This window comes from Symsagittifera roscoffensis, chromosome 9, assembly GCF_963678635.1.
Source record: "Symsagittifera roscoffensis chromosome 9, txSymRosc1.1, whole genome shotgun sequence".
Classification (NCBI taxonomy): Eukaryota; Metazoa; Xenacoelomorpha; order Acoela; family Convolutidae; genus Symsagittifera; species Symsagittifera roscoffensis.
Genome location: NC_087070.1, coordinates 43,088,763 through 43,115,507, shown reverse-complemented (window position 1 = coordinate 43,115,507; position 26,745 = coordinate 43,088,763). Strand labels below are relative to the sequence as shown.

General features: G+C 35.4%; 1 protein-coding gene across 4 annotated transcripts in view; it reads right to left on the bottom strand.

The window, feature by feature from the left end:
- Window positions 1–493: 493 nt before the first annotated feature.
- Window positions 494–26,745, bottom strand: part of LOC134854438 (protocadherin Fat 4-like) — a 158,305-nt gene continuing 132,053 nt past the window's right edge. For all 4 annotated transcript variants that reach the window (XM_063870687.1, XM_063870686.1, XM_063870688.1 and 1 more), the window contains 8 exons: window positions 25,673–25,827; window positions 24,150–24,226; window positions 22,574–22,708; window positions 20,319–20,446; window positions 19,636–19,865; window positions 14,248–14,332; window positions 1,712–1,906; window positions 494–1,142 (listed from right to left, as the gene is read on the bottom strand). In XM_063870687.1, coding sequence (XP_063726757.1) covers window positions 1,060–1,142; window positions 1,712–1,906; window positions 14,248–14,332; window positions 19,636–19,865; window positions 20,319–20,446; window positions 22,574–22,708; window positions 24,150–24,226; window positions 25,673–25,827 — 1,088 coding nt within the window. In that variant the 3' untranslated portion in view covers window positions 494–1,059. The remainder of the gene's footprint in view (window positions 1,143–1,711; window positions 1,907–14,247; window positions 14,333–19,635; window positions 19,866–20,318; window positions 20,447–22,573; window positions 22,709–24,149; window positions 24,227–25,672; window positions 25,828–26,745) is intronic.

Here is a 26,745-nt window from a genome sequence, read left to right as displayed (position 1 = left end):
CAAGTATTCATTTGTGGATTGGTGACTATGTTCACTTGGCATCAGTGGCAGTCCGAGGAGCTTTTCGAGGGTTTTTTTTAAAATCGAATTTTGTAATTTAAAGTTTTCAAAAAACGTCGACTTTTTTCAGTTTGACCAATTTGATTTTCAGTGCTTCTAATAAAACAAGACCCTATTCTGCGAAAAAAAACTAATTGAGCGCCGCAGGCAAACTTTTATAATAATAGGCATAAACGCCTATTTTTGTTTGTTTTTGAAACAATTTGAACAAAAAAAAATTGTGCTTTTTTTTGACGCGCGCTCCCCTTTCAAACATTCGCTTTAAAAATTTTTTGAGGTCAAATAGCTAAAACTAGATGTCGTATAACAATACAAAAGGGGGTCGAACCTCCTCGAAAAAAAAGCATACCCCCTCCCCCCAAATCCGCTACAACTTGACATGACAATGCAATAAAAGAAAACTGAAATCTAGAAGACACTGTCGAATAGCTCGTGCAAGTTAATATTTCAATTCTTTTGCGAGCAGTCAGTCAGAAGTGGTTATTTTATCATGGAAAACTATTTAAAGTGAATAGTATCCGTAATTTTAACTGATTTACACCAACAATGCTGATAAATTTCATGTCAAAGTTACCGCTTGTCAAGGAGTCGTAAAGTTTCATATTCATCAGAATCTATGTTAGTTTGTGATTTTTTGGTCGTACCCGTTGGATCATGACTCATCTTCAAATGTTGTTAAGCAAGCAAGGCTTTTTTCAAGGTTTTGTAGAATTCAGCAAGCTGTCTTTCCGTTCAGTCGAAACTAAACTATAGTCAAATCAAAGTAAAAAAAGCTGGAGTTGCGTCTAGTTATGAGTCATAAACTAGTTATGAGCCATACGAGTCATAAATGAGTCAACGGAGCCCTATTTGTTTATGGGTCAATTAGTCAATTGTTTGCATGATTAGTCATCCATGTATTTGTAAGTCAGTGGAGTACTCTTGAGTCCCCGTGAGTCGTGAGTCCCCGTGAGTCGCGAGTCTCCGTGAGTCGTGAGTCTCCGTGAGTCGTGAGTCAGTTCACTCCTCCTCTTCTTCCTGCTCTTCGATTGGAGCTGGTCTCGCTCTACGCGGTCGGAATGCACCCACCGACGCTGCAGCACCTAAAGTTCATAATAGTGCATTACTAAAAAATTCCCCCTCCCCTCTCCAAAAGCCCTCTCCCAAATCAACCACTCCCAAATGCCTCCTCTTCAAAGCCCCCCCACGAATTGCCTCTCCCCTTTATTATATACACATCATTTTTGTGGCGTAACCAGTATAATGATTTTCGTGGCAGTACTTGCAGATCAATTATGTTTGAATATGCATTTTTAATTAGTCCAAATGCAAAACTTCATTACAACCGGACGTGAACAAACGACACTAGGGGACGGGGGTTCAATATTTTTGAGACGTGTGATGCGAGGACGGAAAGAGGAGTATAAGAGACCATATCAAAACTCGGCATAGTTTTAATTTGACACAGAAAACTTTTTTTTTCTTCACTTTTGTTTTAGACGTTTTGAAAGTTGTCACATGCGACTAAATTCCATTAGATAGCCTATTATTCTCTAGGGTACAAATAAACCCCCCACCCTTCCCCTCCCCCCCTTCCCCCACGTACTTATTCAAGACCCCCCCCCCCCCCCCCCCAACGTACTCATTCAAGAACCACGAAATTGCATTATACCTTGAGAAGCCCCCTCATTAGCAAGCGTAGCAGTCCTGACCACTTGCTCCCCTCCACTGTCAGCGGCCATGGGGTTGGGGTCGTCGATATGACTCGGATTGAGAGCCGTGTTGCTCGGAACTTCCCCTCCGTCTTTCGTCTTGAGCCATCTGGTGGCTTTGGTCAGTTTGTTGTACACGTACACTCGGCCACTTACTAAAATGTTTTTCAAGTTTTTTCGACCAAACTTTTTCAAGTTGTTTTGATTATGTGGTCGAAACAGTCTGCGCTGGTTGAATGCAGATTAGTTTTAGTTTCCAATCAAAATTAAAGTTAAAATACATTCCATTTCATTTGATCCAACATAATTCGATCAGTATTTCTATTTAAATATTACCGTTGAACAGTAGCGTCTCAAGGATCACCCTCTCCTCTCAATTGTAGTCAAATTTTCAAAATTTCTCAAAGGTCAGCCCATTGGTGCTATTTTACGACAGCCAATTCTGGCAAACTACCTCTTAAAATCTCTGAAGCTGCCTGTGCACCCATATATAATCTTCAAGGGCAGCACGCGCCAAAAAAAAAAAACACTTTATTGAAAATCTTTTGTCAACAAATGGTTAAAAATGACGTTTTATCAAAAAAATAAAAGCTCTGCGGTCCCGAAACTTTTGCCATTAGCAGCTAGTCTAACTTATTGGCATATCGTGTAGTGTTTCAATCTTTCGGCGTAAACTAATCGAACAAAAATTTCAAAAGCCCGCTCCCTCTCCTTTACCGGTCAAAAATACTGCCGCTAAACTATGAACTACTTTGTGTACCTTGGGCTGAAAAGTAAACAAGACTGCTTGTATATCAGGACAAAGTCCTGAATGTTCCGACTGCACCTTAGCGGGTCTGGTACAAAATTGTTCAAAAATTTTTTGATGAAATACAATTTTACAATTTTAGGACTGCCAATATAAAATATATAGGGCTAAAATTTGAGTCGAATTAAAATGACCAAATCGTTAGCCTCACTTCAGTTTGGAACTCGCTTTATTAATTCAAGAGTTAAAACCATAATCATTTAATAGAGCATTTTCAAGCGCATTCAGACTAGGTGCAAGCATACTCCTTCGGTAATCTGAAACTTTCAGAATCGCTTCTCATATGCAATCATTTTTTTTTGTAAATTTAACCTGACTAAAAACACCCCAAGCAAACAGATTTCATGGATTCGCCACTCTCTTCGAAAGTCGGAACAATTACTGGAAGCCATTTCTCATTCAAAGCTACAGAAAATGCATGTTGGTTCAACGTAAGTTTGAGCCCTAACTGAAAATTTTATTGCAAGTTTTCAGATGCTCATGCCTTTAGATACCCCCTTCACTAAAAAAAACTCGAAGGATTTTGATAAATTTTCTAACATTTGATTTTAACGCTCTAATATTTACTTTTGGAATAAAAATATAACATAAAAAGGTGATTAAAAAGCAGAAAAACACTTTTTAAAATCGCATCTATCACAAATCTGCAAAACAGATTTGTGATGAAGTGGAACTAAGATATAATTGTTCCAGCTAATAAATCCAAAAATTGCTAAAATAAAAAAATCGCAAGGGTTCCCATTGCTGCGAGAACACTTGCAATGAATAAGCTTGATGCACTAAACATTGTACAATTAGAAACTCTTCTAAAAACTCAAATTGAAAATGTTTATGATTGATGCTGATGATCAAGGACCGGCATAAAAAATTTTCACCAAAATTCACTTTTTTCATCTAATTCATGCTAAAACTCAAGCAAAACCTTTAATTTGAAACGGAGTGTTTTTCTGCCACATGTGGTTTTTCTGTGTTGCGATTTTTTTTATGTTTCAAGATGCTTCCTAAAGACCAGCTCCGAAAAAATTGCAGTGAAAATTAGCACTTAACGGTCGTAAACGGTTGTTTTTTGCAACATATGTAACGAGAAGTTTCACACGAGAAAAAAAAATCTCAAGTCAGGCAGCATTTATGTCTAAAACGAGCTTTTGCAGCAAGCAGAACGCAGACGACTGTTAGTTTTCTGAGCGACAATTGTTCTAAGAATGGGCAAAAATTTTAGCCGAAGTGAATGCAAAGCGCCTTTTTCCAAATTGCACCAATAAATTTTAAGAAGAATTTTGAAAGAAGAGTTGGGTTATACTTTAACTTTTGAAAGTATTTAAAGGAAGAACTATTGACAAATTGTTGTTTCTCAAGAAAAAAAAAGATTTCGAAGTCGCAGGGCAAAAAGTTATACGTTATTTTTGATAAAACCAAAAGCAGAATTTACGGAAACGCGGCTGCACTTCTGGTTCGAGCTGTTGTTTCTCCAGCTAAACTTTATCTTCTTTCACTAGAGAATGTCAAAAAATATGACGGAGAGAAAGGTGCTCAGCTCCTAATGAAAACTATGTTTAGAATGTTTGATTCAGCTCAAGATTTTTTACAATTTTTTTTTCACTGACGGTGAGTTGCAGCTTACTGTGTGAAAGCTGGAAAAGTTTTGTCACAAACTTTTCCAAACTTACTTCATTTAACTTGCGTTAGCCACGCGATGCTCTTGTTTGTAGAACACGTTTGGATAAGTAACCATTTGGTTCACGACTGTATTGTCACTCTAAAAACGGCCCTCGCAAAGTTTGCCGGCAGAAGATCAATTTTTCCGGTAACTTTTTGACCATGGCCAATTATCACTCGCTGGAGAGCTTGCGTGAGATGTGGTACTTTTCTTTCTAGGAACTGGGAAGTCATCTATCAAGGGGTTCAAAAGCTAGAACTGATGAAATTATTCTGGAAGAAGTCGAGAAATCTTTCCAAAAAACCCGATGAAGCTCTATCGCTGTTCTTATCGCTTGAGAAGAAAGTCATCGAAATTCAAGTAAAACAACAGGCCTATAGTATCACACTAGCATAGCAATTTCTTTTGTTGAAAGACTACGAAGAAGCAATATTCGTCAAGGAAGCCCAAAACAAGCTCCAGGAAGTGCTTGAAAAAAAACCGACAATCAACGTTTTTGTTCATTTCTCTTATGCCAACAGAAATGGGACGTTTGTTTAGAACCTATGCAAAAATTGTTGTTTCTGCGTTTGATTTAATTCATTTTTGTACCTATTTTGGTAAACTCACCTATATCAGCTCCTTTTTGGTGAAAAAATCACCTATTATTTTGGTCCTTGTTGATGATTGTAGTTGCATATTAATTAGTTGCACAATCTATTTTATTTCATTTTTTTCAATTCGTCAATTCTTTTTAAAACATCCTCAATTTTTGTTGATTATTCAATTAAACAAGATTGCCTGAGCCAAGGGCAAAACACTGAATAATTCAACTGCCCGTCAAAAAACCATCAACGAAAAATTGAACAATTTTTCTTATGTTTTGAAAATTCCGTCGCCTCCAATCGCTATGTAAAATTTACTCTCATGTAATTAGGGTTTGGTACGTTATTTATGTGTTTGCGCAAATCACAGTGTTTGCCCTCATTCAGACTAATAAAACTTGCCATTTACCACTTCCCGGGATGACCAAAAATACTAGTCATGCAATTTCCATATATGGAAAAATGCTAGTCATACACTTTCCATGCAATTCCATACGTACAGAAAATTGCATGAAAGGTCTATGATTAGTATTTTTTTCATATATGGAAATTGTATAACTAGCATTTTTCCATAAACCAAAAATATTGATTTTGTACATTTTAATTTCTCAAAATTTTTTGGCTGTGTTCGTAACCGAACACAAATGACATAAACCTTGATTACTCAAACGTAGTTAGTAACCAACGGTTTGGCCGTCTCGCTTTAACAATGCATCGGAAACAGCCTGATATGTCTTACTTCTGTCTCAGACAATTAACATAGAGAAGGTAGTGAACTTTTAAATTTTGGCAATAATTTTCAAAGATGATTATTTCTAAAATTTGAATGTTTAAATTACCAGACATTTATCAAGGCATACAAAACATGTCATACAAAAGAAAGAGGAGTGTTAAGCGTTTTTGAAAAAAGTTACGAAGAGAAAAAAAAATTCAATATTAGTATGCTTGTTTAATCCGAAAATCAATTTGCAGTTGGAAAAAAATACAAACAATTTTTGGGGGCAATTTCAAAAATACTCAGAAAAATTTTTGTCGTCGCCATCAAAAAAAATGCTAGACATACAATTTCCATATATGGATATTGTATGACTAGTGTTTTTTTTCAGAAAAAAAAATAAAAAAAGTCAAAGTTTTCAGTCGTAGCAGCCCAAAAAACGTTTAAATGTTTTGCAAGCAGTAGAATTGATTGTTCAAAGCTTTTTTTTCACAAAAAAAAAATTTAAAAAAAAATTTTAATCATACAATTTCCATATATGGAAATTGTATGGGTAGCATTTTTTTCATACCATTTTTTTCCTTTTTTTTATGAAAAGATACCAATTTCGATACCAAAACAACTATAAAACACCTTTGAAATTCGATTAAATTCATTTTGCAAAAATGTATGAAATTTGTATGACCAGCATTTTTCCATAGACTAAGTGTATGAAATTGTATGATTAGCATTTTCGGTCTATGGAGGTCAACCCGGGTTAATAGGACAGAGTTGTAATTGTCCGGTAAATTGTCTCGTTAATTGTCAATTTTTTCAGAAAAAGCAATCAAGTTGGACCAAATTAACAATAAGCTGGGGTCTCTAACTAATTCTTACTCGTGTGCAAGGGGGGAGATTCGTTACTAGGTACAATATACTAGGTTCTAGGGGATGGCATTATAGGGGTGACAATTCTACCAAAAAGCGGATAATTAAAATGACGCTTTTTAATCAATTAGAACCTTTCTTTGTAGGCGTAATTGTTTTTCTACCAATCTCATTTAAAATCAGACATAACAATTCCAATTTTGACAAAGGTTGATTAGAAATTTTAATCAGACGCAATTTGAATTTAAACTAAGCCCCATTTGTTTTTTTGTAGGTTGTCCTTTGTGTTTTTTCGTGCGGTTTAAAGGTCACAATGGCGCACGGAAACCCTATGGAAAAACTAAAGGTGGCTCAGAAGATCATTTGTGAATGAAATTCGAGTTTTTGTTCACTTTCGAGGACATCTTGTGCTGCAAACACTGCAAACGTCTTTTAGAGCCCCTTTGTGTTGAATCACACCTACAAATTGAAGTCTCAAACCTAATCGTCAATTTGGTTCTGCCTTCTTTATTTAATTGATTTTCCCCTCTCATGTTCATGGTAGCCTTTTCTGCTTTGCCCATGATTACTGATTGAAGAACATTGTAGGGTGTAGGGGATCAAATCAGGGGCGGATCAAGCAGTCTTGTTTTTTGAGCTCTCGCAATTACTAAGACCCTATTTTGACCAAATTTGAGCGCTGCAGGCAAAATTTTGAAAAAAAACAGCCCAAAAAAGCGTTTTCGTTTTTAAGCACTTTTTGGAAAATTTTAGCAAAATAATTGCGTTTTTTCGGCGGGCGCTCCACTTAGTACATATTGGCGCCGAAACCGCCTTTAGAAAAATTTTAGGATCATTGAGCCAATTATGGATATCTCAAATGAGCACAAGGGGAGGACCCTTTGGATCGGCAGAGGGTCGAATCCCTGAGGGGGGACAAAACATTAAGCATCCACCCCCCCCGCCTCCCGCCTAAATCCGCTCCTTGGATCAAATGGTTCAAAATTTTGATAATAATTGTTTTAACCTTCAATTCCGGCCTTAACTTCATTTTTGAGACTGGTTTCTTATTTCCTCTGTGTATTATAAAAAACTCTCAACTGTAGAAATGTCAAATTTGGCAGCGAAAACTTTCAGGGCGGGTAATTTGATATTGTGCGTCATGTAAAATTCATGTACAAAACACTGTTGAAGTCAATTTTGCCCTTAAATTTATGATCGCGGTGGGATTTTTACCTCTCATCCTGAGCATTCGTGGAAATCATTTTGATATCAAAATTTGTCGTCTACTTTTAGAGCGGGATGTTTGCTTCCTTTTCACATCAGAAAAAATCATACAAAAACATTTTTGATGCCATTGTTTTGCCTTTAAAAACAAATTAACGTCTAAAACATGCACTTAACACGAATGAAAAAAAATGCTGTTTAATGATTTTTTTATAAATCAATTATACTATTTAGGCAGGGGCGGATTTAGGGGGGGGGGGGGCGGACGCCTTCTCCTCAGGGATTTGACCCCCTGCCGACCCAAAGGGTCCCCCCTTTGATACTTTTTCAGAAATCCATTTTTGGCCGACCGACCCTAAATTTTTTCTGAAAACGCCTTCGGCGCCAATATATACTAAATTTGCCTGCCGCGCAGAAAATTTGCCTGCCGCGCAAAAAATTTGGCCAAAAAAGCGTCTTTTTAGTGTTCTAGGAGAGCTCGGAAAATCTATTTGGTCGACAAAAAAAAGGTCGTCAAAATTTTCGAAAATTGTTTGAAAATCCGCCTCCCCCCCCTCCCTCGAAAAAAAACCTGATCCGCCCCTGTATTTAGGTAAAAAAATTAACTCAAAATTCACCGACAACATGTCCTCAACAATGTCACAATAAAAAATTTTGTCAAATTTAAAAAACTCAGTTTGCTCAAGCCATTCAAAATAATAGAATTAATCTCATTAATTAAAAAAGCAAACACTGCCGTATCTCGGCAATCTGGGATACAAATTTTGCATCGTCAAACTTTTCTAGAATTAGTGAATATTGTATAAAGATTCACAGAAACCAAAAACCTAATGGAATCGAACGACAAATGATTCGAAACTTTACTTTTGAATTTTCGTAAGCCCACCAAAAAATCTTTTGAAAATCAAAGATTAATTAGGATTTTAGAGACCATAGTTGATTTTGATTCCATCGACAAGCATCTTTTTGCAGTTGTAAGGAGATTCGGAAAAATTTGCCGGACTTCTCAGTTAGGTAGCGCAAATTTCTTGATTCTCAAAAAACTAATTGCAAAGCCGAGCTAAAAAAATTCAAAAAAAAACACTAAATTTGAAGGATAAAACTGCGCAAACTAAATGACAAAGAGCGGAAACTAGCGATTCTTTGTTAAAATTGCTTCAACGGCTAAAACGCGTTTAACTTTGAATTCCACGAACAAGAAATCTTTTGAATTTGCCAGCATTTCATTTACGTTTCATTATGTACGTTATTGTTCCAATTTTTGATCAGGAATTTTTGCTGGGGTGATTTTTTTGTTCAGGCCAGTTTTTAAAAATATTTTTCTCTCGGGGGATCAATCCATGGAGCATCGTGGACCCATGGATGTTCAAGGACATGGACTTCAGTGGCGATCCATGGATCTTTGTAGGCAGTCGAGTTCGCACACCACTGTATTAACCTAACACTATTCTAGCAAAAACAGCTCGTTTTAGATTTTGATGATGAAAATTTGACGCGCATTTTTTACGCGTGGCAAATTATCACTCATTGCAATTCATTCCAAATTCAATGAGACCAGCCTAATTGACCTTCTTAATTCCATACACGACTTTCAGCCTAATCACATTTACAGCTTAAAATTCAAAGTGCGCAGGTTAACACAGTGGTGTGCGAACTCGACTGCCTACAAAGATCCATGGATCGCCACGGAAGTCCATGGATCGCCACGATAGTTTTTCTTGAGCAAAAACTATTCGAGACCAGTTAAAGGGTACTCAGAACCTTCAAGGCTTCGACCTGATACGAGCAATCTAGATGGATTTCATAGAAAAGTGTCTATTGAAAATCTTCATGGTGGAATAGATTTATATGGTGGCACAATTTAGCACTTACTTCCTAAACCGAGATCGACAATGACGTCAATAAACACGCAAACAAGACTGCTCGTACATCAGGCCAAAGCCCTGAATGTTCCAATTGTCCCGTAATTCATATCAAATAAATTTTGGGAAAAGAAAATATTGAAAACCTTTAAATTTTGGACAAAATTAAAGTGTAAAATTTTGAGTCGTACGAAATTAATACGACCAAGTAGCTAGCCTCAATTCAATTTAAAATGATTTTGTTGAGCGGGATAATTCGCCACGTACAAAAAGTTTGCGTTACGTTCTCAGCATTTTGAATAAGCACTGCAAAGTGCGCATAATTTAGTCCAAAACATGGCAAATTTGACAATTTTCAAACCCCCAGAACTTAACAAAAAAAGTATCGTGGGTAAAATATCTTTTTACGTTTGAACTCAATATCTCCAAGTCAATATCTCCAATGGGGTCAATATATCCAATGGGGTATATGACGAAGTCAATATCTCCAATGGGGTATAAAAATTTTTTCTCAAAAGCTATTATTTCGATCGGCGAAAATTGACTGAATAAAAAAAACCACACCGAGAATGAATGTTCCTTTTTTTTCGAAAGTCGGAACAACAAGCAAATCGAATGCAGCGCAGCGGAATGGGCGCGGAGTTAGCGTTGCTACTTACTAATTCCGCTGCTGAAACTAGTTTTTTTAGCGTTGGTAATTGTCGGCTTTCCTCAAATTTTGCGGATGTCTATTTCAACGATTTATTTTTTGTTGTAAATTATCGTGAAACCTGGTCCATGGAGATTTTGGTGTACATAGGGCTTCGTTTATTCCGTTTGCTTTTTTGCAATGTCTCTATCCTATTAGAACAATAGTCAAAAAAGTGTACAATTGAGGTCAACGCAGACAATACAAAATTGTAGAAGGGACTTAGTTTACCTCAAATTCCCGCCTCTTCGCCGCTCTACAGTTGAAATTTTATTTATATTTTGTGAATTGATTTCAGAAATACTTGGTTCAGCTTTTATTTCCCTAATTGGTGCTCTAAACAGTAAAAAATCACTGCTGATGAAGATGTTTGAAGCCATTTGACAGAAATCTGAGCTGATTTTGAAGTAAATTTGAATTAGCAGCCGTAAAAAAACGCGGGTCAGTCTCAAAGCAGTGACACTTTTCGTACAGACAATTAGTGCTCAATTTTCAGTCAGGTAAAATGCTTCTAGTAAATTCTATGCTGATCATTGATGAAGTGGAAATAACTATTAAGATACTTTTCGGCACAAGAGAAATTTCAATTTCCATTATTTATAATCCACCCAATATCCTTCAACCGGAAGAAAAATGCCAATGCGAATTTGTAAGACAAACCCTTAAATACATAATGCATGCGTTAATAACATTCTTCAATCAACCATAATTTTTTCTAACAAAAAAATCCGAGAATTAAAAAGGTTTGATACAGATCTATTAACGCAGTAATTGGATCACTTAGCTAGCTTCAACTCAAATTGGAATAATTTCTTTGCCGAGTAAATTGCCGCAGGTAATAAGTGTTACTAGAAAATCAAAAACAATTCCGCGAAATCATTATCTCTAATCGGCCCAAATGCCAATTTTCAAAACATTAAAATTTTTACACAATTTAGTCGCAGGTCAAAAACATTTTGAAACTTGAGCTTATGGCATCAATACTTTTCATACTCTAAAAAATACTTGATGAGAAATGTTCATAAAAAATGAGTTTCACTGAAGAATATAAAACCACCCCGGTGAAAACTAATTTCGGCATCTTCGCACCTAAATTTTAATGTAATACGTTGGAAAACAAAAAACCTAATTAAGCATAAATTATGTATTTAAAAAAAATTGAAATGAATTGTATTGAAAATTTTTGAAATCGATTTTTTTTATTTGCACTGTTGTTTGAAACCAGCTTTTTCGGTTGAATCGATAAAGTAAAAAGGAACGCACTGTGTTAACTTGATACTAATCGAATGTCAAAACACTTGTTATCAAAAAGCCATAAAGGTGCCACCACAAATGTTAGTATCATTTGCGACTTAGGTTGAAACAAAAGATCAAGCGTGCGATTAATGTAAGCTCGCTAAAGTTCGCAAGTTTAATAGTTTAATAACATTTTTAAATGCTCCTGAAAACTAATGAGTTGAGCCATGACATGGGGTTTTTGCCTGTCGAGAAACACCTCAATGGTTACTTGAGTTATGTTTTCACCGCTTGATTTACACAGAGGCGAAGTTGCACATCGCATACACAAGCAAAAATATGACCGATGACGCTACTGGGAAAAACCGAATGAGTAAAACTTTGAGACTACAAAAAAATTTTAAGTGACGCACGCCAATTATGACGCATTAGCAGTACCAGTCAATATAAAAAAGTTACTAACTTACATGCCTCAATTTATAGAGCGGAAGCTTTTTAGCTAGTATATGAAAAAGTTTATTAAAATCATCCGACCAATCCCAGGTTCGAACCCTCTTATTTTGTTACGGGTCTCCTTCCCTACCTCTACTCTACAGATCCATGATTCTTTGAACCTAAAGGGCAATTTGTAATATTATAGCCTGTGTTAATATTCTTAGCATTGGCTGTACTTGATAGCTGGTTATTGATCAAAACGAACTCTTTCAAAAAGAATACATTTTGTCGCAACAATGTTTCCGGCTTAGGTTGGAAAAAACGAGAGTCTATGCTATAATACAAGCTCTCCTTGAGTAATAATCAGAGTTTTAAATCAACTCAAAAAATCAAATTTCTCGAAATAATGTTGAACAACAAAAAACTGCAATAAAAACTCAAAAATCAGTACCAGAAGGAGAAAAAATTTAACAAAATGATATTTTTAGACAGCCAGTAAAAAAACTGGAAGCTATTACAGTGTTAAATTTTTGCGGAGAACCGCTTCAACTTTTAATTCTACACAAAAAGTCTAATTTCTCTAAACACTTTAGAGCAACAAAAAAATACAAAACAAACTCATGAAAAAGATTTGCCATTTAATTTTAAATTTCATATTCATTCTTATGGTAACGCCATCGCTAAGACAAAGATAAAAATTTAACCAACAAATTATTTATTATAGATAAAACTTCAAGATCAGTTTGAAAAATTTTGAAACATAGGAAATTCTGATAACGCTATTGGACTAAGACGTAATAGACTGATGATATCAAACAAAAAAAGTAATATAAACTTTTCATGGATTTTTGTAGAATACAGCAGGTTGGTTATAATACACTAGATATTCTTGTTCAGAAAATGAAAAAAAAAATGCTAGAAATTATCATAATTTTTGGTTCCGACTTTAAAAGAAAGTAAATAATTATCTAAGCTCCGGTTGCTTTTTTCTTCAAAAAATTTTTTCTTCAAAAACGACGATTTTCATATTTGTTGAAAACTTACGATTCCTCTGAACTCAAGTTCAAACAATTATTTCAACATTAACCTTTTTTGCAAAATTATGAGAATCTGGAAATTGTCGATTCGGCCAGGTTGGGATAATAAAACGCGATCTAATTCCATATTGAATGGAGGCATGCTAGTTGTTGAAATTATTATGTTGATTTATGCAAAAGTAATAACTTTTAAAAAATACAGGTAATTTTCATAAAAGAATTTTGGAAAAAAAGTATTTCTAGTTATATTTACAGATTTCATCTTTTTTTTAAAATTGTTTTTTACTTCGTAGAAGTTGAAGGGTAGTCGGATTAGAAAATCAAAATGTTTTTGCACCCTGCCTCTCAGCCAGAAAAAAAAGAATTTCGTAAGCTCCAGTGGCAATTATGAAGTGTTTATGAAGTTTGCTTTACAAAAATGCTCCGCAAAAAGATTTTGCGTAATACTAAACGTTAGCGCCCGCAAATAGTTTTGGCATATCTATATGAGCATAATTAGAAAACTTGGTTATCATGTTTGTATGCAATTGCCAAAACAATTTTTGGGGGCGCGAACATTTACTGTTCCGCTAACTTATTTTTGCAGAGCAGTTTCGTAGAACAACCTCAATGAACACTTTATAACTGCAACTCGAGCGGCAACATAATTGAAAAAAATATATATTTTTAACTGAGAAGAGAAAGGCGAGAAAATTTTGTTCGAAAAAACCAGTTTTAATTGCCAAACTTTCTGCAGTCCTAAAATTGCAATCTTTTTGTACCGACTTTCGTAAGGAAAATAATTGTACCGACTTTCGTTACGAAAGTAACGGAATATTTGTGTTCGGGGTTGGTTTTTTCTTCTGACAAATTTCGAATTTTCAACTAGCCATTTTTGAGGTAATTTTTTATACCATTCGAAAGCTATTGTTGCCTTGAGCTTAAATTTGAAACGATATTTCACCTGTGATCTTTTTTCGTAAAGTTATGAGGATTTAAAGATTGCCATTTTGACAAGTTTAGGACAATTAACGCGCGATATGTTTAATCCGTCTTAGAAATTGTTCCAAATTGGTTCAAGGAAGCTTATATGCCATTATTGATTTGTTAATATTAGCAAAATTGATCACTTTGAACTTAATAGGGCTTGTGGGGATGATTTTCACAAAATAAATTTTATTACATTTATATTTTTTGTGTTATTACTGCTCCATAGACCTTGAAAGGCAGTCGGAACATTCAGAACTTCGCCCTAATACGAGCAGTCTTCTTTAATTCTGCATTCAAAAATCATTCAATTTGCTGCAGATTAAACAAGCAAGAGCTTGATCAAAACTAATTGTGAATTTCATTGGTTAAAAACTAAAAATTGTTTTAACTTGTTTAATTTGACTGCGGTTTCTCATAAAAAAAGGTTCTCACCTGGGTCAATGGCCTTCGCGGTGGTGAGTCGCGACATGAGCATGGCCTTCCGGATGGCACGCTTCCAGTTCTTTCTTGCCTCCATCTAAAAGCAATACACCGTCACCGTCACTGATTTTGAAGGCCAAATATTTCATTTTTGTTAGCCTATAGAACTTTCAGATCATGGCTCTATTGTCATGACAATGCATATTTAACGAAATCGTGATCCCAGTTCAGATCATGATTCTATTATAGTGTAAGCGCGAATTTTCTAAATCGTTGCAGTGATTGTCACTTTTATCTTTTATTAATGCCTAATTCTGTTAAGAGATATTTCGTTTTTGATCTTGACTTAATCAATCTTTCCGACGAAGAGAATTTCACTATTTTAATGTTTTAACTTTGAGATTGTTTATTTTTGAAAGAAACATATTACCATGGCGCAACCAAACAGCAACAGTTCAAAGGTGAGAGGGATACATACAATCCATTTTTGGCCGAATCCATTTTAAGAAATCCATTTTGGCCGACCGACCCTAAATTTTTTCTAAAAGCGCCTTCGGCGCCAATATATATTAAACTTGAGGGGGAGCGCGCGCCAAAAAAACGCTATTTTTTGTCAAAATTTCCCAAAAAGTTTTTTTTGACCTGTTTTTTCAAAAATTTGCCTGCGGCGCAGAAAATATGGCCAAAGCAGGGACTATTTACTGCTTTAGGAGAGCGGAAAATCAATTTGGTCAACCTAAAAAAAAAGGTCGTCACAAAAATTTTTAGAAATTTTTTGAAATTCCGCCCCCCCCCCCTCGAGAAAATCCTAGATCCGCCCCTGACATTCATAATGAAAATTTACTAAATGTGATAAAACGACATCATCCACAATCCCCGACGCTCAAGCATCTGACAGCTGGCGAAAATGCACAACAGAAGAAGTCAAAACCAGAGAAAAACTAGATCGAACAGATAAGATTCAACGACTAAACGTTTTCACATGCTGAGGATTTACAAGCAGACAATCAACTATTATCAACGTTTACCTTGCACTGGTAAACGAAGATAGAAGAATCTTTGGTCAAAAGTGAACAAAAGTTGAAATCTTACGGATTTCATTCGAAAAATTTTGAGAGTATTTGGCAACCGCATTGGCGAGAAAAACATAACTTATTCCGAAAGATATAAACTGTTGAAACAGTAAAAACATCGTTACAAAGAATCATCAGAACAAATCTGGGTTGCTCTCACAGAAATAGCTTAAAAATGTCACATCACGGCAGGAGAAGAGCTATCAGAGCGGATCAGAGATATCTTCATCAATAAAATAAAGAAGTTTCGACAAACAAAAAAACAGTTGACTGTAACATTCCCTCCTTCAGAAGTGTTGGGTTTCGCAATCAAAACGAAAAGCAAATCATGTTTCATATGAAAATTGAAAGTAGTTTTAAAATCAAAGGATCTCCTGTGCAAAATATTTTTAATTTCAAGAGAGAACAACTTTCAATCATCGAACGAGATCAAAGTTGTCTGAAATTGGGTAGTACTTTTTCTAAATTACACCTAGTTGCATGCCCAGTGAAAGAATTAATTTGTACTTCTTCTAAAATTAAGGGTCATTTTACCAAATTCTATAAATCTTGTGATAAGAAAACAAAAATTGTGAAAAGTTAAAATGAAGACAAAACAGAGATCAATAATTGTTCGGATCATTTGGATGTATATAGAGACGTATGAATAAGAGAGCTGTGGCCTATTGAATGCTGGTCAGAATCCGGAAAACGCGATAATGACAATAATTTTGTTTAAAAAAATTTATCTAAAATGTCAAAACGACTGAAAGGAATTAAAGAAACTTTTGAATAAAGGCCTTGCCTTGGAAAGGTAAATCAAGATCCCTATCTCAAAATCTATCCAGTAGAATAAGCCGTCAAGGTTTTTACTGTGGTGTCACAGACAGTTCAATTCATATCACCGGGAAACTGATAATCTCAATCTTCTCAAACGGGTGGTTCCACGAAAAATGTTTCTTTTTTTAAACACAAGTCCAAGAAAGAAACATCCTCGGGAAAGAAAATCAACCGAAATGGAAATTTTACAGAAACTTTTTACTCCGTTCCAAACTAAAAAAATCAAAGAGTCTATAATCTTTGTTGCTCTAGAGACTGAACATAACCAAAATCACCCCGGTATTCAGGAGACTTAGACAATGATTGCAACAGATAGGAACTATAAAAAATCAGATGGAGTTGAAACAGTTCCCTGACCCATTAAAACCAACACAGCAAAAAACAGACGCGTCTCCTATAATTCACGAAACCCATTTAAAACTGAAATTATATGCCTCAGACTAAAAAATTATCAAAACATTGGAGCAGTGCGACAATATAGATTCATTAGTCCAACCATCGCGGCATTTATGAAGAAGCAATCTATCAAAATAACTTTAGATTTGAAGTTCATAAGCGAACAAATCTAATAAAAAAATGTATCAAATGACTTAAAATCCACGAACTGGTGAATGAGGTTGCAGTTCAAATACCTTATGATTTCAATAAACAAATTTGGTTTACTCCCCTCGGTCTCAAAAAAGCATAAGTCATTTTTCTTTTGACTATTTAACCATTAAGTCATTGTGGTTTAGTGGGTGGGAACATCACGGGAGTCTACCAAACTTTAACCGGATTTTATGGACTCGGCGGTATGCAAAACGAAGTTCAAAAAGTCCTGAACTCAAATAATGGAACGACACTTTTTACAAACTGTTATCTCGATGACATTTTGATCGCATCCAGAAGAAGTTTTTCTGAACGTCAAGAAAGGGTATAAAAATATTATCAATTTTAGGCAATTAAAATCTTGCCGCAAAATGGCCAATATGTATTCCAGAATGCAATCAAAAGGTTTCGATTCAGTATCACCAACTCAGGCGTTTCACCACTGATACAAAATTCAAAGCAATCAAAAAATAACTAAGACCACAAAACAAAAAAGAACTCAGATCCTTGTTCGGTTCAATTAACCAATATATCAGTATTTTCCCTATTCTGGCTATTTTTGGAAGGCTTTTACGCCCTTTTCTTTAAAAAAAAATTGAAATTCCAATGGAACAATAGCCATATCGCCGAAGCATTTGAAAAAAAAACAGACAAGATATGATAAAATTGACGGAAAACTCAGCATTTATAGTAAAACTACAAACTAGAGTAAAGACAAGTGAATCACATAAAAGTCACAGCTCAGCCTTAAAACAACTCCATTGGAATGAGTGGAAGGAAGACTGTTTCTTTCGCCTAAAAAGTTTTGAAAGCTAGCGAAACAAAATGTTCATTGAATAAACTAGAACTACTAAACCAAAATTTCAACTCATTATGACAAAAAAAATGTTGACGGGACGATAAACAAAATCAATTGAGCAATAAATCCAAGGGATGTTTGCAAAAATTACAGAATGCGATTTGCGCGAATTTGACAATTCTCTAACACACAAGATTAAATAATAACTTGATGTCTTCTTTTTAAAATTTTTCTAACTCGTCTTTTCTATTTGCAGCTTGAAATATAATCATCCTGAGTTTTGTAACGCTAATTTTTTTGTTTTGTTTATAATTGAAGTTAGCCTTTCAAAAAATTTAATCTCAAAATTTGCAAATTTTTAGATTTCATTTATTAATCGTAGTTCAATGAGCTCTTCTTCAGATCTGAAAGTTGTTATTTTTGTGAATATTCGCATTGTAGTTATAATCTTTGCTTCAGTATTCAAATTTAGCTCGAATTTTCTTCACTAACCGAACATAAAAAAAATAGTTGTAAAGTACCGCAAAAAATTAAAGCTTTAGCAAAACACTTCTGAAATTGAACTCCCTGCTTAAAGTAAAGGCAATTGTTGCCTGCCTACCATAGTAGATTTCGTGCTAAACCGCATTGTAACGGTCATCAAAAAAGTAGAAACTATAAAATCTAAAATTGGCACTCAATTCCACAATTTTAACCGAGACTAACACGAATTCAACGTAACAATTTTCATGGATAGCAAATTGGTTGTTCCAATTACCCTTGGAATTACCATTATGAAAATTGTACTCAAACGCCACCATGGACAGTTTGGAGTAAAATACGTTTCCCAAGATAAATCACTAAAATCATTTCCACGGAGCTATCTCAAGCCAAAATACTACCATGGGTAAGAAAAATAGAAAATCTTTTACCAAAATCTACTATTAGTGAAATCCTTCTTCTAACACTACCAAACGGAGAATCGATTCATGACTTTGCAGGTCCGTTAGATACAACATAGGGAATGAAAAATACATACTGCTACATATCGATAGAATTTTAGAATTTCCATTGGCGATAGTTACATCAAAAAATTGATCAATCAAAATTATTGAGTTTATTAAAGATTTATACATAGTTGCAGGAAATATCTCGCTTTAATCGCGTTGACTCTTTTTCTTGGGTTACAAGCCAAGATTTCAAACTAATTTGCAATCATAAAATTTTTTTATTCTAAATAGTAATGGAACACCGTTTTAATGGATTGGCTGAAAAACTTGTACATGTAGCAAAAATAAAATTGTTAGTTAGGGAAAAATTATGTCAATTAAATCATCAACAAAATCACAGAAATTTTTTAATAATACTTTTAGTTGCAGGGAATCTGTTACTCTATTCGTGTTCACCATGCTTCTTGTTTAACTAGCAAAGATTTCAAAACATTTTGGGTTTTTAATTCAAAAACATTTTTGATTTTAAAGAGTAGGTGACCACGAGTCTAATGGGTTTGCTAGAAAATTAGTGCATAGTTCAAAAAAATCAAGTTAGTACCAAAGTCTCAGGGATCTCACAAAATCTGCCTAACAAGAGGCAGTCTCAAAACTTACATGAATTTTACGTTCATCCTATCGATTAAAGTTAAATTGCTCACCTTTTGAAAACCATTTTCAAAGGAAACCCAACTTTACGGGGAAACAACTTGCTTCTAATAACCTCTCAGGAAACTTTTAGACTAGTGAAAGTCAATTTTGAGCGAGGAGCGAGCACTAGGCTGGAGTGTTGATGATATTGTTGAAGATGCTTACAACGAAGATGGTAAGCTTGCATCCAGAAGTAAAAATCTCTTTTGCCAAGTTTAGAAAAACTTGGCAAACTTGATTTTTTTGTAATTTATAGAAATTTTAAAATTCGCAACTTCTGAAAATTTCCGTTTTGAGCAAAAACATGGCTATCAAAATCAAGGGAATCTATGTAGTTTTCTTTATGAAGATTTTGAGAGTAATTTAGTTATGACAATTCAACGCATGTGCAGTGTTTAATTTTGTTTTAAAAATTTCCTTGGCTAAAAAAAATTGAAAAGCGAAAAAGTCTAATCGCAAAAAATGTGAGATATCCTTCACCAATTAATTGCAGTGATCTTACGTCTGGTCCACTTTCTGGAATGGTGATTGTCTCTTTCCTCGCAAACATGTACAAGCCCAGAGCAACCAAACCACCCAGAAGAGCCAGACCCAAAATACAGCAGATGACAACTGTGGCTATGCCAGCGCCTGTCTGGACCCACGCTTTCGCCGATGAGGCTGCCGGCTGGGCGAGGAACGCGGCGGAGTCGGGGATGATCGGGTAGGTGTCGCCAGGGCCGAAGGGATCCTCTGAAAAGACGACACAAACCATGTTCTGACCATATTTTCTCCACACGCTCGATCGCTTTTTAAAGACGCACCATTGAGCTATGACCTTCAAAAACTTCTGCCTTCGATATCAATTTTGGGTGTTTTTGGGTGTTTTTTTTTGAAAAGTTTTACGCTTTTCGCGTTTTTTTTGCAAGCTCCGGCTAGAGAAAAATCAATTTCGAAGGCTTTTTTGAAAAATAGACAAAAACTTAGCCTTCAGAATTAAAGTCCAATCAACCATCACCCCATCCCCCCCCCCCTCTCTTTTGTTCACGCTACTGTGGTTAAGGGATTGGGATCAAATTAACATCCTCCCAACTCTGAAATTTCCAACTCAGAACCAAATTAACATACTCTCCCCCTAAAAAGATTGGGATGAGGGAGGGGGGTTGTTAACTAGGTCCAGTAACTGTTAATGAAATTGCAACTGACGTCCGAATCCGGGCTCGTCCAGGTAGGTGTAGAACTCTTCGGCTGGGATGAAATTCGTCTGGGCGCCCACTGTGTCCTCAGAGTTAGTACCGTTGTCTCTCACGGCCACAATGTAGATGAAGGTGTCACTAAATGATCATTGGATCGAAAGATACATTAGCCAACGCAAAAACAAGGATTCAGTGGATGGAGTATTTAAAGCGAGAATGATAAACACCTGATAGAACATAGCCAACAAACAGTTGGAAAAGAGTCAATGAACGTAAATAAACAGAAAAACGTGCTTCTTTGGTTATCTAGAACAATTTATGATTAGCATTTTTTCGATAAAATAAACCAAATTTGAAAAAACTGGAGCAATAGGTAAATTTTTTTACTTCGCTGAGAAATCTGAAAGTTAAATTCCACTTTCGAAACTAGAAGTCGATCAAGTTTTTGTGACCTTTACATTTTTGCTGTTCGATTTTGTGAGTGTATTACGAGGCCAAATTGGGCACTGGATTGGCGCATTGTTTGGTATCTGTAGGTCGCTGGTATCCAGAGACATAAATGTAAACATATTCCGAAAAGACAGTGAATTTCATCTACAAAAATTCAGTGGATTTTGCGCACGAACACACGCAACGTAAATTTTGTCGGCATGCTGTAGAATCCAAAACAGCAAAGAAGATCAAAGAAACCTAGCAAAGTTGCGGATTCCGCAACGAATCTGTTTTCGGCCTAGTGCGAAACCAGCGTACAGTTCGCAAAACAGAGAGTTTGGTCTCGCAATGACAAGAAATCATATCTATTAACTTCTCTGCTCTCAAAAAAAAACTTCTCTACTCTCACCTCTAAATTCTAAAGTTTATTTCTTAAAATAATTTTCTCAAATTATAAGACGTGTGAAGTTTTGTCAATGCAGCATATTTTACGGTTAAAAAAGGTTTCAATGGGATTTCTGAGTCAATACAATCGAATTTTGTTTAGTGTACTTGAGTAAAAAAATTAGGTTAAGAGAAAAGCTTAAAAACTACTTAATAAGAGTTAGTTTACGCATTGGGATAACACACAATTCAATTAAAAATTACTACGTGAGTTTACTTTAGCTTACACTAATAGTTTAAATTTCTTTACAGGGGTAGTCATCATCAACTGTACGGTGCTTGTGAGGTACCCACCGGGGTGTAAGACAATGTCAAATCAGTAGCGGAAGCCCCCCACCCCTCCTCTCTTCAGGGATTCGACCCTATGTCTACCCAAAGGGTCCCCCTTTGTACTGTTTTGAGATATCCATTTTTGGCTGACATACCGTAAAATTTTACTGAGGGAGCCTTCGGCGGTAATATCTCCTAATTTTGAGAGAGAAGCGCGCGGACAAAGTTACGCGATTTTTCAATCAAAAAATTCCAAAAAACTCTTTTCGGCCTATCTTTTTCAAAATATTGCCTGTGGCAGAGAAGATTTGGACAAATCAGAGTATTTTTTTTGCTTTGAGAGAGCCCGGAAGATCAATTAAAGGCCCAGAAACAAAAAAAGGTCGAAAAAAGTTTCGACAATTTCTGGAAAAACCACCCACCTCGGCAAAATCCTAGATTCACCCCTGCTTTGAAGGAATTGTTTTTCAACCGCTCAATTTGAGATTTAGTGTTTTGTTTCAAACGAACACTATATGCGAACAGTTTTTAAATTTCATTTTTTTTTGTACTTATTGTTGGCGAAAATGTCTTTGACCGAATTCTGCTCTTCGTTTTGTCTGTGACCGTACTTGTCTGATTGCGCATCCGCAATCTTTCTATTCGCTTTTCATTTTTAAAAACCTGATAGAAAATATCTAACATTTACACTGGCGACCGGCGAAAAAGACGAAAGCTGTTAAAACGACAACCGTTTTTGGTATGTCTTTAAGACGACGCCACACGCAATTCTCCACAATATATTTCTGAGAACTTGGATCTACTTAACAATCCCCCCCTTCAAGAAAGGGGGGATTGCTCAGTAGATTACTTGCAGCGAATTTTCTACCAATCAGAATGCAGCAAAATTCGAATTTACATACAATGCTCTAGTGCGAAATTACTGTTTTTGTTTACAGGGGTGGATATACTTTGTAAAATACAAAAATGGGGATTGTTAAGTAGATCCGAGACATTTAACTAGCTTAAGCTTAAATTCGAACTGCTCATTTTAAATGTAATAACGATTATTTGTCGTCTTAATGGCCTGTCGTCCTTGTTATCGGTCGGCCTTGTTACCTATACCATAGCTGAGTTTACCTGGGATCAGGGGCACTGCGACTGCGCCTCTTCTTTTTGCTGGAGGCTGAGAAAGAGGACACCTGTTGAGTGTAGACTGTCTGCACATAAGCTGTCTCCAACCCAGTAACTGTCCGCAATCTGTCCGTCATATCACTGGAACGAAAAACAAGTTAAGTTAACTTAAGAAGATTTCCCCACAAGGCAAAGGATCAAGATACGAACTGTTATCGGCTCATCATGGAGACCCACTGTTATGCCCCTGGTTAATAATTGAGAAATTTTTAATCGAAACTTAACCCTAATCTAAGGGAATTGCAACAAACAAACATCACTAAATCATGCCTCTGCACTAAAAAACTCACTACTACGAAAAAAAAACGTGAGCTTACCTAATTTATATGCTGATAACTTCCCTTGTGGATAAGCGATCTTAATCTAATATGAAGTGTCTGTTTTCATGAGCTTAAATTTCCACGTTTCAAGAACCAATTTGTGTTTTGATCCTTTTCGAGAAGAGGGAAGGAGCTTTGGATTTTTATTCCTGTCGGTTTTTTTTCAGCCCGCATCAATTACCTCAAAAAAAATCTCGCAGGAGGTTAAGTGTGATATCTAATAACTCGCAGGAGGTTAAGTGTGATATCTAATAAAAGCCATTTTGGTCGCAATTTCATGTTGAAAAGAAAGTTTGAAAAAAAAATCTGTCTGAAAAAAATTCTGTCTGGAAAGCCTGAAAATTTTCAATTTTCAGACGAAATTAGACAAAAAGTGATGATAGGCTGACCTCATGCAAATAATTTACCTTTAATTCAGTACTAATATCCTAATACCATTTTAGAAACGTTGCCTGTTGTGCTTACAATTTTCATTTAATTTAGACGCCCTTTACAAAAAACATGGCCATCAGACAGCTCAAAAAAAGTCACGAACTAAAGGAAATAGCAAAAAACGGACTTAATTAAAAAACGTCAACTTTCGAAATTCAAAAACAACTAGGTATCCTCAAAGCTCTTTTAATTTCAAGAAAAAATTTCCCATTCTGCTTTGAAATTTGAAAACTAAAATCCACTATCGAAACTAGAAGTTATTCACGTTTTTCTTGACCTTTACACTTTTGCTGTTCGATAGTGGAGTTTACCTTTTTCAATCAACAAGGGAAATGAACTGAATTTTAAAAGCGAAAAAATAATATCAAAACTGAGCGTAAACAAATATAAATTTTAAGACTTTTTCGGATTTAAGTTTTAAGAAATTTTAAGAAAAAAGAGTTTGGCTTTTACAACAAGGGAAATGAACTGAACTTTAAAAGCTAAAAAAATCAAACTTGAGCGTGAACAAATTTAAATTTAAAGACTTTTTCCTGACAAAAAACGAACAAAAACAGAGACCTATTCAAAAGTGTTCAAAACGTTCATGACTCTTAAAAAATGAACCGGAATTTAGAAGTAAAAAAAGATCAAATGACCAAAGACCATCCAACACTTCTATTGTAAAACATCTCAGTTCAATTAATTTCAAAACACCAATTATCACAATTTTGAACAATTTTGTAGTGGTAAAAAAACTCAAAGTCTCAAAAGATGTTGAAAGTAATTACGTGTTGAAACTGTCGAGGAGTTGTCCGTTGTTGGCGTCGTAATCGGTCAATTGATCATAAGTCGGGGGGTTGTCGACCTGGACACATTCATTTAGTTCAGAAAAATCACAAACTATTTATGGTTGTTATAAAAACAAAAGCAATATATATGGAATATATAAGCAACCCTTTGGTACTTTTTAAGAAATCCATTTTTTGCCGACCGACCCTAAATTTTTTCTAAAGGCGCCTTTGGCGCCAATATATACTAACTTTGAGAGGGAGCGCGCGCCAAAAAAAACGCGATTTTCTCGTCAAAGTTTTTCAAAAAGTGCCTAAAAACGGCTTTTTTGACCTGTTTTTTCGAAAAATTTGCCTGCGGCACAGAAAATTTGCCAAAAAACAGGGACCTTTTAGTGCTTTAGAAGAGCTCGGAAAATCAATTTGGTCGACCAAAAAAAAGGTCCTCAAAATTTTCGAAATTTTTTTGAAAATCCGCCCACCCCCCCCCCCCCTCGAAAAAATCCTAGATCCGCCCCTGATATATATATATATATATATATATATATATATATATATATACAGGCACTCTCCCAAACCACTACAGAGACCCTAATTTAACAAAAAATTCTGCGCCGCAGGGAAGTTTTTGAATAAAGGCCAAAAAACGCGGGTTTAGGCTTTTTTTGGAAAATTTCGACCAAAAAATCGCGTTATATATATCACAAACTTTTAAAATTTCTTTTCCAGTTTCCCACCGCCTCGTAAAATTGCATCATAACGCTGCTTCAGACTTGTTCATACGGACATTTGCATGTAAAAAATTAGTAAAATCTGTTCACTTGTTCACGCTACCACGTTTCATTGCAGTTTAAAACATCAAAAAGTCAAAAAGTCGACATCAACTTTTAATGACCTTTGGAAACCGAATTTCAGACATATCACTGAGTGTGGGGGGCTGGAAGAGAGCCTGATTTTGTTGTTTTTTTTTTCCTACGAAATAGTTTCGTTTTGTTATTTTTTTCTGAAATTGAAAAAAAACGAAGTTGGGGGTATTTTAGGACACTTGTTGGTAGTGTTGAATTTCGTCAATTTACATTTAGATATAAGACTTGTTGATTTTCTACGCCTTATAAAGAAACAAAATATTTTATTTTTGTCAGTAATTTTTTGGAACAATGACGAAACATCTCTGTACCATCAAAATTTGCCCTAAAAATTTTGATAACATTTTTCGTTCTGTTTTTGTTAAATCAATATCCATACTGATTTCCATTAAAAAACAACATAAACTCAACTTAGTAAGACATAAAATCATTTCAGTAAAATGCGAATTATTACGGTATACTATTAAATGAAAGATTTCAATTAAAATGAAAAAACGTTTTGTTGAAAAATTGAGCAGCCGATGGCTGCGCATCGGTTCCGAGCACCAAAGTAGGGTTTTCAAAACCATTTGAAAATGGTATGGGCGGGATTCAAACCTACGCCAAAACAGTAGCTTAAAAGCTATCTACAAAGAAGACAACTGCCACTTGGTTTACCCTGATGCGTATGGCACAGCTCCATGCTGGACAGGTGTCTATTCGGACTGTGGCCTGGTTGTTGATTGTGGGGTCCAGGTCGAGGAATCCAGTGACAAAACACCAGTACGTCTTGAAATCCTCCGGTGTTTCCGTGTTCTTCACATACACGAAACCTACAAAAGCCGCCGTTTAAAAAAAGTCGCGACAAGTGAATACTCTCATCCCTAGTGTAATTTATCGGAGAAGATGCCATCTTGGTTCTCAGTCAGACTTTCAGATAAACAGAATAAAGTACTTACACACCGCGCTAAGCAATTTTCATTAAAGTAAATTGTGCACTGCACAAAATCTTGCTTAGCTTGGTCTATTTAGGAAGAGGATGTTAAATTGACACTTAGAAGAGGTTAAAAAGCAGCATAATTTGGACGAGACTTGATTTTAATACTTTTTAACGAGAGCGGCTCGTTTTCCCCCACCTGTGACTGTTTAATAATAACACTTCGGTTTACATTTTTAGATTATAATCAAATTAACACATTCAAAGTATTTTTGATATTCATACCTACTATTGTGAAAGTACTCATTACAGCAACTCATTCGCTGCATTAAAAATTCCAATAAGATTTCAACTATTTTTGACATTTTTTTTGTCCTAAAATCAAACCACGAAGGATATGGCCTAATCTTCTTGATACGACACTTAACTACATAGAAGCCTTCTCCTTGTCGCCTAATAAATTTAAACATCAAGCGCAATAGCCAACACCATTGTCTGGAGGATGTATAAAACACTCAAGGAAACTGAAGAAAATGACTGAGTTTTCAATTGTTGAGTGTTAACAATTATAATTTAGGTAAAAGATTATCATTACGAGATCAAACTGCTCGCTGGATAGGAGCATATTTTGGTGTGTTTAGGTCACTGGAATTTTGGAATTTAGAGACAAGTCTTCAAACGTGTCAAAAATTTGTCGGCACAATATAGGAAAACACAGGATAAAAGAAAAGTCAAAGATAATGTTAAATGCGAGTTAAATGATGAGAAAGTTATATCAAAAAAGGCCCTTACACAGCCCAACAACGTTTTATAA